This window comes from Stegodyphus dumicola, chromosome 12, assembly GCF_044657685.1.
Source record: "Stegodyphus dumicola isolate Sdum_Otavi_A_Nest chromosome 12, ASM4465768v1".
NCBI lineage: Eukaryota > Metazoa > Arthropoda > Arachnida > Araneae > Eresidae > Stegodyphus > Stegodyphus dumicola.
Genome location: NC_140779.1, coordinates 19,529,713 through 19,547,714, shown reverse-complemented (window position 1 = coordinate 19,547,714; position 18,002 = coordinate 19,529,713). Strand labels below are relative to the sequence as shown.

At 33.6% G+C, this 18,002-nt stretch overlaps 1 protein-coding gene across 1 annotated transcript in view; it reads right to left on the bottom strand.

Moving 5' to 3' along the window:
• The window catches only part of LOC118179507 (neprilysin-1-like), a 402,935-nt gene that overhangs the window by 15,098 nt on the left and 369,835 nt on the right, over positions 1–18,002 (bottom strand). The window contains exon 17 of the mRNA XM_085827523.1: positions 9,311–9,441. Coding sequence (XP_085683649.1) covers positions 9,311–9,441 — 131 coding nt within the window. The remainder of the gene's footprint in view (positions 1–9,310; positions 9,442–18,002) is intronic.

Below are 18,002 nucleotides of genomic sequence, written 5' to 3'. Positions count from 1 at the left end.
TTTAAAAGGTTTTAGGATTGTTTAAACTTTCATCAACACTTTTTAACATTCAAATTTGATTTGAGTTTTACATTCACTTTTTATTTGTCAGTTTTCTTGTTTCTTTTGTCAGTTTCTTTCTAGAATTTCATACTTCTTGTATTTAAACTTTTTGTAATTGCAATTTATTTTTACATAGTGTCGAAAAATTAAACACGGGAACTACAGTATCACATTTCCTTTTAAACAATAGCATGAAGAATTTCCTTTTTATATTATATATATATCTATATAAATGTAAGAAAGGCAAACTAACTGAATTAAAAAGGACCTGTGAGGTCAAGAATTTTGAGCATTCAGCTTATATATATATATATATATATATGATATTTTAACAGGCGTGATGAAGCTTGGCATCAAAGTTCAGGCATGGTTTTTGCAGCGTGGGAAGGAAAAATCCAATGAAGACACAAAAGTGATTTAGCTTTTAACTGTGCATCTTTATTCCATATCTTTAATTCAATTATCATTGTAGATCATTTATTCGTTACTAAATAAGAATATTTTAACTTTAATGCGTCATAACTTATTCTGACAAAGAAAGCAAGATGAGAAGCGCAGTAGCGTAGACTCTAACGGCATAGAGAGAGAGAAGCTTCTGACTCAAAATGGCGCGCACTCAGTATTTATAGTAGCGGTTATGTAATAGGCGCGAATGTTCTAGAAGGTACTGGTCTAAGGGGAAGATCCTGAATTGTAGAAAGTTAATTAAAGGTTACGTGTTCGCGAAGAACAAAGCCATCGTATTTTTTTTATATTTTACATATATATATGTGTAATAATAAAATTCCATAATCAAGAATACACTTAAAATTCTAACTGTATGTTCTTTTCATTTTTAATGGCGACGTTCTCTTATTTGAAAGTACGTGGAATTAAATCCACAGCCCCGTAGTCAAGTTGCTTTTCCCGCCTTTTCTACACGTACAGTTTTAGAATGTTCTCGGGATATTTAAAGCGAACTGGATTGGCTGACGAGGCTGACGTCATTTCTTGGAAGCTCCGCCTTTCCAGAGGCTATAAAAAGACTCGCAGGAGAATATTGGGGCTTTTTTCTTAAATGTCACGATGCAGTAAACCTTCATACAAAATATTATTAGTAGTTCTTTTTTTATTTACTCCGGAGATCAAATTTTTGTAATTGCTATTTTCTACTGAAATATAATAAATGGATCCTGTTTTTTAAAACTATCGTCTGATAATTTAAGCTACGACTACATTGATGATTCTTCAACAATCTATTTATTCCTGACAAAAGCTGGTACATCACATATATATACATGAAGTAAGAAATTTTGAACTAATGTTTCACAAAGACCAAAAATTCTGAAATTCATAATTAATAAATTTCAAATAATCCTATAAAGGCAGCAAAGAATTTAACAAATGTAAAAATCGAAACCTTTAAACAAGCATTACTATACAAATACAAGAATAAATAAATAAGTAAGTAAATAAATAATAAAATAAAAGAGATTTAAAGAAAAAAGAACATAACAGAAGAGAAATTCAATCAACTTCAATGCCACTTTATCAGGGGAAGGAACATTGGAGTCAAAGCAAGGTTATATCTCAACAATATTAATAACAGCCATCGTGTATAAGAGGTTTAACACAATATCCAAACATATCAAAATTAAAATAAGAATTTATTATAGAACAAACTCTAAAAATAAAAATGAAAAATGAAAATGCAAAAGGGGAAAAATAGAACATAATAAAAATATAAAAATAAAAATTAATCTCTTTTTATTGAATCTCCAATTCCGAACTTATCAGGGGAAAATAAATTAATGCTTCATAAAAGTCGATTAATATGTTTCAAAAACGCGTTTCGTTCTCCTGGTTCATCATTTGAGATAAAAAAACCGAAAAAAGAATCTATTAAATTTTCATTTAAGACACTAAAATTCATATAAAACCGAAATTCGAATCTCAAATGTGACAGGATTTGCCCTACACGCCTTCGAAACACTTGGTAAAACTAATAAAACATAACATTCTGCTAAACTGATTACTAAAAAAAAAAAAAAAAAAAAAAAACAACAACCACAAAACTTTACATTGTGTAAAGAGACCATTAAAAAAATCAAAATGGCCAAAAATTATTATATGCAAATCCGAAATTCAAAAGCAAATAAATATAAAGAGTACAACAAATATACGTTAGACCAAATTACCATTTAAACAACACTAAAAAATTGGGTGATCCCCGATTATGCTAAAGTTTTAATGCTAAGAAAACGAACATATTTTCACAAAGATTCTTTAAATAATAAAATCAAATCTTGTAGAGACATTAGGATTTTTTGGAAGCAAGAGCGATTGAAAAATAACAACCGCCTTCCCCTGGGAATCGAACCGCGGGCTTCTCATTTGAGGGCTGACCACTACACCACGAAGGCTCGCTAAGAAGGCGGGAGAAATACCTTACATACTCCCCCTTTTAAAGGGCGACTGGGGATTTTAGGGGACCCAATCGTCAAATCCTGGGTGAGGAGAATCATCATCCAACACCTTTTTAGTTCGAGCGCAACTGTAGAGACATTAGCTATTATTGAAAGCAGGAAAGGTGAAAAATTAACAACGCCTTCTCCGAAAATCGAACCGCGGACCTCTGGAATACCGACCCAATGTGCAGACCACCACACCACGAAGGCACGCCAAGAAGATGGGAGTAATACCTTATAATCTGAGCTGTATCAGCTAAAAACTGGAAACCAATTAAAAGCAAAAATTATTTAAAAAAAAAGAACGCAAACTTACTGAAATCTTAGGACGACATTCTAAACGAAAATATACTTAATTCTTCATACGACCAAACTATGTTGTTTGTAGAATTCAAAGCTGCTCTGTAGATGCAAAAAAAAAAAAAAAAGTGTAGTTCTTAGAAAAAGAATGCGATAATGTTCGAAATGTCCAATAGTTGAACTAATTTAAACATGAGTTCAAAATCCTATCTTGTTAAACTTTGTGTGCGGGGGTGCCAAATATTGGGTGCGGTCTGTAAAAATTATGATCCTGTAGGCGGGTGATCTTCGACTTCAAAATGGCGGTGCAGAAACTTCTAAAAGATGCTGTTTTCTGTAAAATCTTAAAACTCGAAAGCAGTACTGCCTCAAAGCGTTTTAAGATTTTACGATTTTATTTTCGCGTTTTGAGATTTTACAGAAGACAGCATCTTTTAGAAGTTTCTTACGGGGCCATTCTGGAGTCGACGATCACCCTCCTCGGATTTTTACAGATCGTACCCAATATTTGGCACCCCCGCACACAAAATTTAATAGGATAGGACATTTTGAACACATGTTTAAATACTTAGTTCAACTATTGGACACTTTGAACATTATCGCATTCTTTTTCCAGGGACTACACGTTTTTGCATCTACAGAGCAGCTTTGAAATCTACGAAGAACACAGTTTGGTAGCATGAAGGATTAAATATATTTTCATTTAGAAGGTCGTCCTAAGATTTCAGTAAGTTTGCGTTTTTTTCAATTTTTGTTTCCAATTGGCTTCCAGTTTTTAGCTGATAAAGCTCAGATTTGATTTTATTATTTAAAGAATCTTTGTGAAATGTTTCTCGTTTTCTTGGCATTAAATGTTTAGTTTAGCATAATCGGGGACCGCCTAATTTTTGAGCGTTGTTACATCGGTTGGGATGGGCCGCTTGGATGGACCTCGGAGTTCGGAAGTAACAACCTAGTTCCAGGGCAGGTGTTCGTCTCTGGAGTTCTGTACGTACGGACAAAGTAAAGGAGTCTTTTTTCCAAAACGGATTGTAAAATAGTTTTAAAATGGATTCAGAAGGGATTTTTTCGTGACGTCTGTATGTACTTACGTACGTACATATGTATGTATGTAAATATCTCACCTAACTCAAAAACGATTAGCTGTAGAATGTTGAAATTTTGTATATAGAATTGCTATAACATCTACTTGCGCACCTCAATGAATATATATATATATATATATATAGAATTGCAAAACAATTCTTTTGAAAACCACTCTTTCCTTTAACCGGCCTTAAAGTCCTTATGCGGCCTTTATTTTTGCAATTGTTGATCGTAGTCATATGCTTCCAATTACGGATATGTTTTAAATGATGAAAATATTCCTGTTTTGGCAATGGCAAATTTTAAAAAAAAATCACTGTGGACAAATAACAATATCTAACTTCTAATGCGGTCTCTCGGTTCCTATATTTGCATCTGGGAAAGTTTTACATTTGTTATGAAAAAATAAAACTATAAGAATTATCCGACAAAAACTGGCCTGGATATTTAATTTCAAAATTTGCAATTTTTGATGTCATTTCCAACTTGCCTTGAGGGATCGGTTCATTAAGCTAGAATAATCCGAGGAAACAAGTTTAAATAAAGTGCAGCAAAACATATGCGTAATTCAATAGGCACAACGAAGTTATATGGCGTCAACATCTGGTTTTTCCTTCAGCTAAGTCGTCCATTGCATGAGCATTACTAAGGCTCAGTGTCCCGCTATTATAAAGAGGCCTTTATGGGCTTAAGTAAAGTATCACTTCCGTTTGTTCAGTTTTACACAAAATCTAAGAAGCTTTTTATATGAATACAGAAAGCTTAAATATGGAAATTTTTGGAAGTTTCTTATAAGGGTTGTCGTGGTAAAAAAAATGCTTCCCACACATACATACATACAAATAGACAGACATCCTTGCAAAAATAGTAAAAACATGTTGGGGGGATCTTAGTTCGGGCTCATTGACTGAAAACTCACTACTGAATTTTTGCAGCGAAAACATTACCTTCCTTACCTATGTACATAATTCGAGGTAGGTAAAACGAATATTATGGATCCGTGCTAGCTGGACGCTCGTATTACAAGAGCATGAAAAGCAGAATGTGATAATTCCTCACGTTCTCCTCCACATAAAGGACTACATATCAGAGGCACAATACTCAATCCTTCAAACACAGATGGTGACGAATTATTGTTTAATACAATTCGGGCGGCATTGTAAAGAAACACAGAGTAAGAGATCCCGAAAAGTCAAGTATGTTCTTTTTGCAATTCAAACCCAATGATCTTCTCGCTGCGATTACCAGGTGGACAAAAATATCGTGACACATACATGCACATAAACAGATAGACATCCATATAAAATAGTTAAAGGGTGTTGTGGAGACACGTCCGTTACCTTTGCATATAGTTAGGCGAGAGGAAAAATTCTGAAAAACATTCGTATTAATCTTAATATTTTAGCTCAATAAAATACACATGTACAGAGGCTGTTCACATATTTTTTAGACGATGTATATTGTATTCACAAAACTAAATTACATACAATTCTTGTGTTTTAAATGTTCTATTTGACATCCCTTATTCTGAACTATCTTTCGACACCGCAGTTTCCAGGATAATAATGCCTTTTGAAGTGGCAGAAGAGATATTCTATCCCATTCCTCCCGAACAGCTTTCCAGAGTCCTGTTAGGGTTTTGGGACAACGTTTGGATAATGCAGTTTTTAACAGTCCGAAAGCACAAAACTCCACTGGTGACACATCGGGAGATTTAGTAGGGATATCAGTGAAGGGTATATACGGCCTTGATACCAGTTTTTTTCCATTTCATTTAGGAAATTTACAGTAGATTTTGATGTGTGATTGCTAGCTTTGTCCTGATGGAGTCTCACAGATGGATGGCACTGTGGGTGAAGCGATGGTATTTCATTCAGAAAAATTGGCGATAAAATATGTTCCTGATAATATTTGGAGTTAATCTTGACATTTTTTTTTTTTTTTTTTTTTGCACGCTCTTTATTTTTGACTTGCCACTATAAGAAAAACCAGCAACAATCACGAATCCCTTAGAAAAACTTTCTTTCGATTCTTTGAACCATGTACTTAAATTTTTTCCTTCCCTTTTATGATTATGAATGGCTCTTTTCTTTTGTTACAATCATTTAAATACGCCCATACTTCATCTATTCTGACAATTGTTTTCCATTTTTATTTGGATAAGTGTTTCTCATATAGAATTGCAGCGTGTCCTGCGTTGAGCGATATGCTTCGGAAGAAGACAATGCACATCGCGTTTCTTCGCTTTCTTAAGATTTAAATCAACGTTTATCATTTTGTTTACAGTGGACACGGAGCATTTTAATGATTTTGCAACTGTCCTTTGACTAGAGGGATTTTCTTTTAACATTAAACAACGTACCTTTGCAATAGTCGAAGATGTCCGTTTTTTCCTTGGATACTTGTTTGGAATTTTTGTCCCACTTGAGGCTCTAATTTGACTTTTTTTCCTTTCTTGTTGATGATATTACCTATCAACGCTTTATCACAAAACCATGGCTCTCACATCGTTTTTGGATAACGGAGTATGCCTATTTCTCTTCGGAAAGACCGTAAATGTAGCCTTTGAACCACTGCTTTGTTAAATTCGCCATTTTGAATAAAAACAAAACTTTCAAGCCACAGACGATAATTTTGACTTTTAGAAACATAGTACAATTTCAATTACTTCTTTTGCAGCAAACGAATTTTTATTACCGCTTACCGAAATCGTCTAAAATATGTGCGAACAGCCTCTGTACAACGCAACAAAATACAGTCATAATGTATCACAGTAAATCTACATCTGAAATGAAGGAAAAAAAAAAAAAACTTCAAAAAGGAAAGGAAATCTATTTTGCATGTAACAAAATTTTAATTATTCTTCCTTGTCCTGACAATAAACATGCATTACGTTACGAGTGGAATATCACTGCCATCGCTAGACATATTATAATCGTAGTCAGTCTTCTTCCCTTATTAATGAAATTCTTCCTGTGATCTCTAGCAAAATCAGCACGTGTTTCCTCCGGTGCTGATATTTCCCCGGCTTTATGAAAGAATTTGTGTTATTAATCGTTGTGTTCGTGTTTTCGTTAGCCGTTACATAATTCTCTGTAAGAGGTTGCCAATAACATCAGTTCACGTTGAAACATTCAACGCGTTGCTCATTAAACTTATGTTTGATAGAATGACTCCGCAGTTTCATGGCTAGTTTCATTACCTTCATTTCATTAAATCTGCTTTTTGAACCGGATCATTTTCACCAAGTTCTGCGGGATTAGGAGTCTCAGGGACAACCTCTACTACTTCATCTTCACTTAGGGCTTTACGGCTAACAATTCATTACTATTTTCAAATAATATATCATAGAATACTTCTCCACCAGTTGTGCGTGTCCTTGTAATTACACCAAGAAATTCGGTCGTATTAGGGAGGGTGGTACCTTTGCTTCATTCTTCGCCACTACATGTTATGCTATTTATTCGTGCATGCGTGTACTGCTATGCCACAAGTTACAAATCTTTTTCTTACAGTTTAGACTGTAAGGTAATTTCTCCCTTCTTTCCGCATGCCTTAGTTGTCTAATTGAAAGCATACTGGACGCGTAGTTTAGAGGTCTAGGGTTCGAGTCCCGGTTGTTGCTAATTTTTCACGTCTCCTGCTTAAAAAAAGACCTAACGACTCTATAAGACTAAAAAAAAATTAGAAATTTATAAGATTAATGTTAAATCAAATGACAAATTATCCATGTCGTTTGATTATGTTATGTTAAATATATAAGGTATTTCTCCCACTTTCCTAGCGTCCTTCGTGGTGTAGTGGTTCAGCACGCTGGGCCGGTATTCCAGAGGTCCGTGGTTCGATTCCCGGCGAAGGCCGTTGCATATTTTTTCTCTTTTCTGTTTCCAATTAGCCTAATGACTCTACAAATCAAACGACACGCGCTCATATTAAATCAAATGACACGTATAAGAAAATGAAATATTTATTTTGAATTCAGGCTAAATCAAGTTCGTGTAAAAACATAATTCGATGTAGTGAAGAATCACTTACTAAAGAGAATTTACTTTCTAGAAGCCTCTTAAAAGAATTTAGAATTCATGTATGTATTTTTACTAAACATTCTTCATATTCAAATGTTCAGTACTGACATTCGTCATGTCCAAATTTTTCATCGTTCATCAAGTTCGTATAAAAACAGAATTAGATGTTGTGAAGAAAAATTACTAATGAGAACTTACTTTCTAGAAGTCTCGTATAAGAGACTTCATGTATTTTTACTAAAACTCGTCATGTTCAAATGTTCAGTACTAAAATTCTTCATATCGAAATTCTTCATCGTTCATTAAATTAATGTAAAAACAGAATTAGATGTAGTGAAGAACAACTCACTAACGAGAATTTACTTTCTCGAAGCCTTCTATAAGAATTTAGACTTCATGTATTTTTAGTAAAATTCGTCATGTTCAAAATGTTCAGTACTAAAATTCGTCATGGTTCATGAAGTTCGTGTAAAAACAGAAATAGATGTAGTGAAAAACAACTTACTTACTAAGAGCTTACTTTCTAGAAGCCTCGTATAAGAATTTAGACTTCATATATTTTTACTAAAATTGGTCATGTGACTGAAAGCTTCATAAAGTAATTTATTTGATTCCTTAATTTTTTCTTTACTTGGTTGTTTCGACCCACCGTCCTACAAGATATTAATCAAGAGATGTACAGTCTTGAATTTCTTTTGGAACAATATGGAGTACATTTTATGAAATAAATCTTTTCCTTTTGTTGGAAACATGGTGAACAATGATAAAAAATATTTAAAATTTATAAATCGGAAATATTTAAGTACCATTTTGAATTAATAATGAAAGATAAAGACTTTTTTCATTACCAGGTAATGAAAAAAGTATTTATCTTTCATTATTAATGTTTTTATTATCAATGTATTAATTTATTATTAATGTATTTATTTATCTTTCATTATTAATGTTTTTATTATTAATGTATTCATTCATTATTAATGTATTTATTTATCTTTCATTATTAATTTATTTTTCATTATTAATTTATCTTTCATTATTAAAGTTTTTATTATCAATGTATTCATTCATTATTAATGTATTTGTTTATCTTTCATTATTAATTTATCTTTCATTATTAATGTATTTATTTATCTTTCAATATTAATTTATCTTTCATTATTAATGTTTTTATTATTAATGTATTCATTCATTATTAATGTATTTATTTATCTTTCATTATTAATTTATCTTTCATTATTAATGTTTTTATTATTAATGTATTCATTCATTATTAATGTATTTATATATCTTTCATTATTAATGTTTTTCATTACCATGAGTAATTCAATATAAATTATTCATTTGGTCAAATGATATACTTATAAACCGTATATTTACTCTATTACAAAAGGGAAAGAAAGCATTACTTACATTCTGCCCCACCATATCTATAGGCAACTGTGCGTATTGGTCAACGAAGCAGACAGCTCGCTCCTTGAACTTTTCTATGATGTCATCTGGCCACCATTGAGTCAAGTTGCCCACTTTATCGAACTTCCTACCTGGCAGAGAGATCAGAGCTTAGCTCGAGTTTAAAAATATTGCTAAACGCTTCATAGAACTAAAAATACTGCCAGAGTTATTCTATTCGAGTTTAGTAAACTAAGTCAATAAGTAAATTTATCGGGAAGGTTTCAAAAACTGAAACTTTTAAAGCTCATTTAGCTCAGCATCAAACTTAGTGAAATGCTTATTTAGCCATGAAAAGCAATCGCTCGCATTAATTAATGGCCGACCCAAACATTTCTTTTGAGAATTACAGATATTTAAGAAGATGCACACATTCTGGCTCTTTATTGTCTTTATTAGTCGAATGGGGCTTTGTCCCTGAGGGACTATTGTTTTCGTTTTGCGATTTTGCGTCGAATCACTCTGAATGTTCGTTTCACTTTTCAAATTGTTGCTACCAACTATTATCGCCCTGTATTATATTTGAAGAAATTAAATAAGGAAGAATCTACATAAATGTATGTATGTTTCTCGCATTGTGATAAAACAAGGGTACCTAGAGCCATAAATTTTGAATGACGTAATCCTACAGCGAATATGGGCATCTGGAAGCCCAAATTTGAAATTTGGAATTCGTTTTATGATCGATTTCATATTTTGTAAAATTTTAACAAATTGTCGATTAACAAACTCGAGGATTTCAAAGCGAGCAATGGCAACGCTGTACAGAAAAAATTTTTTTATCTCCAGCGTGTGAGACTGCGTATCGGAAATTCTAAAGATATGCTCAATTTAAAATTATTTTGCGGTATTGCTCTTGAAATGAATTTTATGGTTTAAGTGAGAAGAACATCATATTTAATAAATAAAGGTAACACACAAAACGTTAATAAAACGCCCCTCTAGACGTAATTAAAAAAAAATCTGAAAAACTTTCAGATTTTTTTGTATATAGTGCCTAATTTTATGCCTTACTATATATAGTATATACTTTTATATATACTTATATACTTTTATATAGTGCCTTACTATTTATGCCTAATTTTAATTTAAATTAATCTGTAGTTAAAGCAATACTTGCTACAACTAGCTCACGGATCGCTAGCTAGCTCACGGACACATTTTCGATAATTCTAGTAAGAATATTTTCTCAAGTGATATTGAAATGCAAAATCTCAAAGTAAACTGTCGCAGACAGTTTTCATCTCAAATGTAGTGTTACGAAATGTACAGGCGCGGTAAAATGGCTTCCCCGCAAAGCAGTTTTAGGGTTGACATAAAATACCAAGGAGGGAAGGGTTGCCACATTTGGCAAGAAATCGTCCATTTGGCGACAAAATTGGCGATATGCCATGGACGGATGGAGAACCTTCTGGAACGAATTCTTACCGGTTTAGCCCAGAATGTTCTCGAACATAAACCAAAAGCTATATAAGCCATGCTGGTCCGCAGTCAGTTAGTGTGTGTGTGTGCCTCATCTAGCGAGCAGATAATCAGTCATTAAGCGAATATCTAGAAGTCCATCGTCAAGTTTTGTCTTAGACTGTGCTGAGTCGAGAGCTATACTCTTGTGTATCGTCGAGTGCATCGTGTGGAGAATCTCGAGAGTACTAGGAGTTCAGAGAACAACCAAGCAGAGTTGGAAGCTGTACTCGGGTGCTTTGCAGTGAAGCTGTCTCCACCGTTATTGCCTGACAGCGTGAAGGCTGTGTCACTGATTGTTCCAACGTGTTTATAGTAGATCTCCGATGACTGTAAAAAGTGTTATTAGAGTTGTCCTGATTAACATTGTCTAAATAAAGTGTGTTTCGATACTTCATCAAGTGTCGTCGTTATTCACTCTAAATCTACAAACCCCGTACGAACGTGAACGAAGAAAATAACGCAACAACTGGTGTCAGAAAAGGAAAAACGTAACAGTAGAATTTGTACAGCTTCCACCTCAACAAAAAAATAACCACTATTAGTTCGATTCCTGTCCGAAAGTTGGTATTGTTTTTTTCAGCTTACTGATGTAGATTTTTATTTTATAACATCATTTGTGTTAAAAATAAATGCAGTAGTAAGTTTGCAAATGAATTTTGGATAACTGCAATCGAATAAAAGTTATAAAGCATTCACCACAAATTCAAAAGTGTAGAAAAGTGAATATCACTCTCCCCATGTTTTAATATTTATTTATATTATTAACATGTAAATAACTTAAAAACACATTATCCGATTTTTCTGCTTTGAAAACGTAACTAACTGTTCTAATTAATTTCTCTTTCATATATGATGCATCTATATGTGACGTTTTTAGTTAAAAAGAAAATATCAAATTCCTAGGTGCATCCATATATGATGATTTTTAGTTAAAAAAAATGCTTAAAGCAACTCATATACTTGTTGAGTTTTTGTTTTTACATATAATTAAAAATCAAGACAAAAGAAGAATGAAAGTTATATGCTGTTCAGACACAAAGGGTTTAAGGTGTTTCCCTTTCGACTCTTAGTCTATAAGGTATTTCTTCCGCCTACTTAGCATGCCTTCGTGGTGTAGTGGTCAGCATGCTCGACGCGTATTCGAGAGGTCCGTGGTTCGAGTCCCGACGAGGGTATTGCTCATTTTTCACGTCTTCTGCTTCCAAAAAAATCCTGATGTCTGTACAAGGTCTACATTTATAAATTAACAAAAACAATAAGATAAAATAACACGCCGAACAAGTATTTAATTTAACAGTCAAACAACAAAATTCCATGTTATATTTGCAAATTTTCACAGGATTAGTTTCGATTGTTTTACCGAACCATCATCCTCAGCTGCCTCATCTTTCAAAACATTTTTTTTTTTTTTTTCGCTTTGGTAGATGAGGATGATGGTTTGGTAAAACCATCGAAACTAGTTCTTTGAAAATTTGCAAATATAACACTGATTTTTATTGTTTGATTTCTAAATTAAAAATAATAATGTTAATAAATATTGTTGTTTTGTTTACTCATTAAGAAACTGTCAAATAACATGGTAACTTCAAACGTTAGCTATAAAGCTTGTATCGTCTTCATGTTTTGCAATGTAATAATTCTATTCTTTAATATATACCTATATGAATTCATAAAGAATATAATTTATTATTTTACTTCTAAATCTATAACATCTGATTTGTTCCGATACTCGCAATTCAGTTTCATTAAGCCTGTCCTCTCAATCTGACATTTCGTGTGAGTTTAGCTATACAGTCAAAAGTCGTTAATCCGGACTCGTCGGGACTTCGGCGATTCCGGATTATCGATTTTTCCGGATTATAGATCATCAGTTTAAATCTCGTAAGATGGCATGCAGAAATTCTAAAATTAAAAATATGAAACCTTAATTTATGAAATAAAGAACAATTATAATCTAAAGGGTATCAAAATTTACAAAAAGAAAAAGCTTAATATTTATTTGTTTACTTTATTAAACATTTCTTTCAATGTAAGTTGTTTAAGTTGCTTCGTTTCATGTGATAATACTTTCTCTTTAATTCTATTAAACAGACATAATTTCTTGTTTAGTTACAAAGTTCCGCTGTACAAGTCCTATAATTGAGGTGTCGAGAATACCGACTAATTTGTCAATCGAAATTTTTTCGTTTTCAATAACCTTTGTCACTTTCTTCACTATCGGAAGCGAATTATAATGACGAGGAACTTGTTTTAAATCATATCAAAGACGGAGCACATCGAGATGAAATACTACATTTGGTAAGAAATTATAAGCCAAATAAAATAAAAACATCTGCCCTGAAGATAAGGATAGTGCTGACAGATCAACTTCCAATTCGTTGCGCGCCGCCGCGTTTCCCCCGCCGAGCAGCGTGAAATTGATAAACAGATTTCGGATTTCGAAACATACTTTCGCTTTAGATCTTTTACATATTAACAAATATATATCGGAAATTCTATTTGATATAATCGAAAGTTTAAGCTTACTTTTATAAAATTGCTGTAACAGTCTGCAAAAAATAATAAGCCGGATCCAATTCGAAGATTAAGGAACAACGCAATCTGCAACATTAACTGCTTACACCGTAAATTTTAGCTTAGCTTACACGTCCGTTATACATTAAACGCGCATGCGTAAACGTTTTATGAACATCGCACAAGCATATTCGCAGCCGTAAAGGTCTTACGCGCGCACTTAAACGCCTATGCGCAAGCGTCAACGCGCATGCGCAGAGAGTTTGTAGCTTTGAGGTCCGGATTATAGATCATTCCGGATTATGGGTGTCCGAATTAACGACTTTTGACTGTAATAAGCAAATGAAGAAGTCAATAATAGTTGAGACCATATGTGATTCTATCAGATTCATCTGGCATGTTATTTAATGGCTTTGAAAACTCAGTTGTTGTTGCAAAGATTAATTTAAATAGTTTAATGTGTGCTATGTTAAACCAGAGTTGCTACTGAATAAAATCCACAGTGGTGAATCTTGTATTCTCTTCAGATAACAGATGGAAAGACAATTGACACGTTTTCAATCTCCATAGATTTCTCTCCCTTTAAATTACAAAGGAATCAGTTTAATTTATATCTATATTCATTTTATTTTGAATTTGTATATACTTTTGCTTTATCTACAAGTCTCAGTTTTCAGTCGGCAGTTAATTTATTGTTATTTAAATTTGTGCTATATGCTTTGCTTTATTTTACCGATTTCGTAAACTTTATAATTAGACAAAGGAAATGGTCCTTAACGAACTAAAGCTTGAAAATAAATTAAATGTTTACAAAGTAATTTTGTTATTGTTAGGGTTTTATTATTTAACGATGTTTTACACTTATTTGCCTACCAGCGGTTGATCGGAAAAGTTGCTGAACACTGGTAGTTCGGTACGAGGTTCGGATGCCGCAAACGAGCTAGCATACAACCAGCTCGGTTTTGGGCATTTTCATGTTGGCGTTGCGAATCTTACCACGAAACGCTCGTTGGGCGTTTTCGTGGTTTTTCCCATGTGTAACGTGTATATGAACCAGTTTTTCTTAAAATGTCCTCCACGAAAGCATCCCTTCCCTTAGGCAGATAGCCGTCGAGGATTTACCGTAATCATATAAACCACACTCACACTTATTAACACTTATTAGAGATCTAAATTTTCATGGAAGAAAAATGTTCTTATATGCTGTACAGCCAAGAAATGCTTTATACTATATGAAGATTGTTACCAGATTATTACATATTTATGCAAATGTTAGTTTTATGCATACTTGCATAACATTTACATAACACTTCATTGTAGCTGCACACTGGTGTTTCCAGAATATAAATAATTGCAATAGAATCTACAGCCTTTTATAATTTTGCGGCCTCACCAGAAAAAATAAAATTTTTCTTACTAAATGCACTTTATCTGGAACTGTTAGTGCCCTCCAAAACTATTTTCCCTATTTTCGTTTTCGCCATTCTTCGATATAAAGAAGTGATTCTGGGTTCTGTAATTCACAAGAATTAGATGATTTGTTAAGGTTTTTTACACTCTGGCTGAGCTTGCAGTCTACCAGTCTCATGTTGCACTCACTCCTGGTAACCCATTTTTCTTTGTTGTTTTAGGTTTAGTATTAAGCATCGGTTTCTTCGCACTTACGCCATATACAATTCAACAGCAAAATCCTAAAAATTTCCATTGCTTGAGATTCACAACGTCCGAATGTATTTCTTAGTTATACGGCCTTTATTTTCATGCTTCGATTATGGTATTAAATGAAATGGATGCCTGGGAGCAGCCAGTGCTGGTTTAGGGCAGCACTGCAACTCTCAGTACTCCACTGTAGTGCTATTATTATTATTATTATTATTATTATTATTTTTTAAGACAGCGATGACGTATTTTCAGTGGGCATTTCCGAGTGCTCTTGTCTTAGATGTTCACATATTTTGGAAAAGATAATGAACGTTCTGTTTTTATTTCTGAAAGGTCTAGCAATGATAATTTGTGCAGTAGAAAATCTTGCTATTAACGCTTAAAATTTTTAGAACAACCTTTTAGGCTTTTAGCTTTTAATTTTCTTTCAGCTTTTAACAAAGGATAATTTTTATTAACTACTGGCCTGTTTGTCCGTATCATTCATGCACGTTGAATATTAAATAAACGAAATAGATAATTACAGGAGATATAATTTGAATAATAATTGCTAAGTACCACGGCCAGTTGAGTGAATCGAGTTTACATCTGCATCCATCATGATTGAAAGCACACAGATAATAATCTTCAATTTTACATTTTGTTTCGTATTACAAGCATTCAGTAGATTCCTTGATTGCAGCCTTCGGCTAGGAAATTTTCAAGACATTCAATGTTTTATTGCATAATAAAAAAGTGGACCTATTTTTAAATTCCTACTATTAGCTCACACTCTACCTATATCTTGTTCAAATTTTCAATCGTTAATAAAATACTTTTTGTTCATCAATTCAAGTTAAATTCATTTTTTAAACTTGTCGTGGATGACACTTGATATTAAATTTTTAATATTATAAAATTTTTTAATTAAAAAAAATTCTTTGTATTTAAAAGAAATTTTTTTTTGGTTGACCTAAGTAGAAATTGACTTCAATTTTTTTATGTTACTTGTTAAGGTTAAATTCTTCTCTTAGTCCAATATTCCACATTAATATATTGAAATAAATTCATTATATCCTTGCTAAACATTTCTATCGCTTCAAAGACTTGTCTTTAAGATCATTTTTAATTTTACAAATTAAACTACCGCAATAAATCTTGATATATTAATGTTCATCTATCTGAAAGTTGATGTACCAAAAGGCCTACAGTATTAATAAAAGTAAAAGAAAATATAAAGAAAAAATCAGAAAGATTTTTAGGTAAGCTTTTTAATATTTGCCCTCCAAAGGGTTTTGTAAATTTTTTTGGTTTACAGTCTTGCTAAGCTCGCAGTCTACTGATTACATAATGCGGTCAATCCTTCTAACCAATTTTTTTTTCTGTCTTTTTAACTTTTATTATTAAGCATCATTTTCTTCGCATTTACGCCATATACAATTCAAGTTATTATATTATTAGTAGTAAGTGCTTTTAATATTAGGCTTCATTTTTCAAAATTTTACATCCTATTCTCTTTCCTCTTTTTATATTAGATAAATGCACAAATCTCCATATCCATTGGACAGATATCACATATGTTATATGCACTCTATATTTCAGATGATAGTGTGGTGCGAATGTAAAGTATTACTTATCTGATACAGAACAAATACACTGCTGGCCATTAAAATTGCAACATTGTGAAGGAAAGAAAATACAAAAAAGATATTTATTGTGCGTAAACAGTATGACATGCAGACAAAATAATCCAATTTGTAAGCAGTCTGGAAAATTTCAGTGGTGCAAAATTAGAAGAAACAGCTGCCAGCCCTGGCAGCTGAAACGGCCCTTATCCGGTTAGGGATGGAGTCGAACTTGGCTTGGATGACAGAAACGGGCAACTCATTCCATGCTGCTTTAAGTCTATACCACACATTATTAACCGTTTTAGCTGGAGAGGAGTGCCGGGTAAGTCTCTCAACAACCCATGACCAGATGTTTTCAATGGGTGATAGATCTGGAGACAGTGCATGCGAAGGCAGCAATCGAATACCCTGTTTATCCAGGAAGGTAAGAATACGACGTGCAACACGTGGTTTCGTATTATATTGTAGGAATCTAAAGAAGGCGTTTGGCAGGCCTTAAAGATAGGGCACAACCACTGGACGCAAGATGTCAGAAATGTACCGATCTGCGTTCAAGTTAACCGTCGATCCGAACTAGAGATGTGTCAATAACCTAATGGCTGCCCAAACCACCACACCACGTGCAGGGCCCCCTATGCCGATATCGAAGGAAGCAGGTGAAGTGCCGTCTCCTTATAACCTCCAGACACGTATATGGCCATCAGATTATTGCACGCAGAACAGGGATTCGTCTGAAAAGACGACGTTGTTCCACTCCTGGCATTCAACTTTGTCGTTCGGCGCACCAGAATCACCGTGTGAAGCGAAGCAAAGAAATAGTCGCCGTGCTGATAGTTAACGCTGCTGGCAAACATCAACGCACCGTACGAGCGGACACTGGGCATGCTGCAAACATGCTCATTTCCTGACTAATGGTCCGTGATGTGGCTGTATGGATTTGCATGGATGACCTCACAATGTGTCTGTCCTATCGGGCGTTATTCATGGGAGGGCGTTGAGATCCTACATGCCATTCATACTCATCATATTGATACATATGATCATATTGATACATATGATCATATTGATACATATGATCATATTGATACATATGATCCTCAGCAACCCATTGATTCCATATTTGCATGACTGTGGTTGGGTGTCAACCTGTGCGACGGGCGATATTAAGGAACGATAATCCACATTCTCGATTGGCAACGATCCTGCCTCTATCGAATTGAGACACTTGTTGGAAAGCATTTCTTCTTCTTACTCGAGGCATAACACGATATATTGAGTAAACTCCGAGCTTACAAAGCGCTTCCGAATGAGAAATCCACTAAACAACTTTTCGTTTATGCAATGCTTCAGATGTCGTTTCTCCCCACCTGCCTCGTCTAAATGCGCTGAAATACTAAACGCTTGCA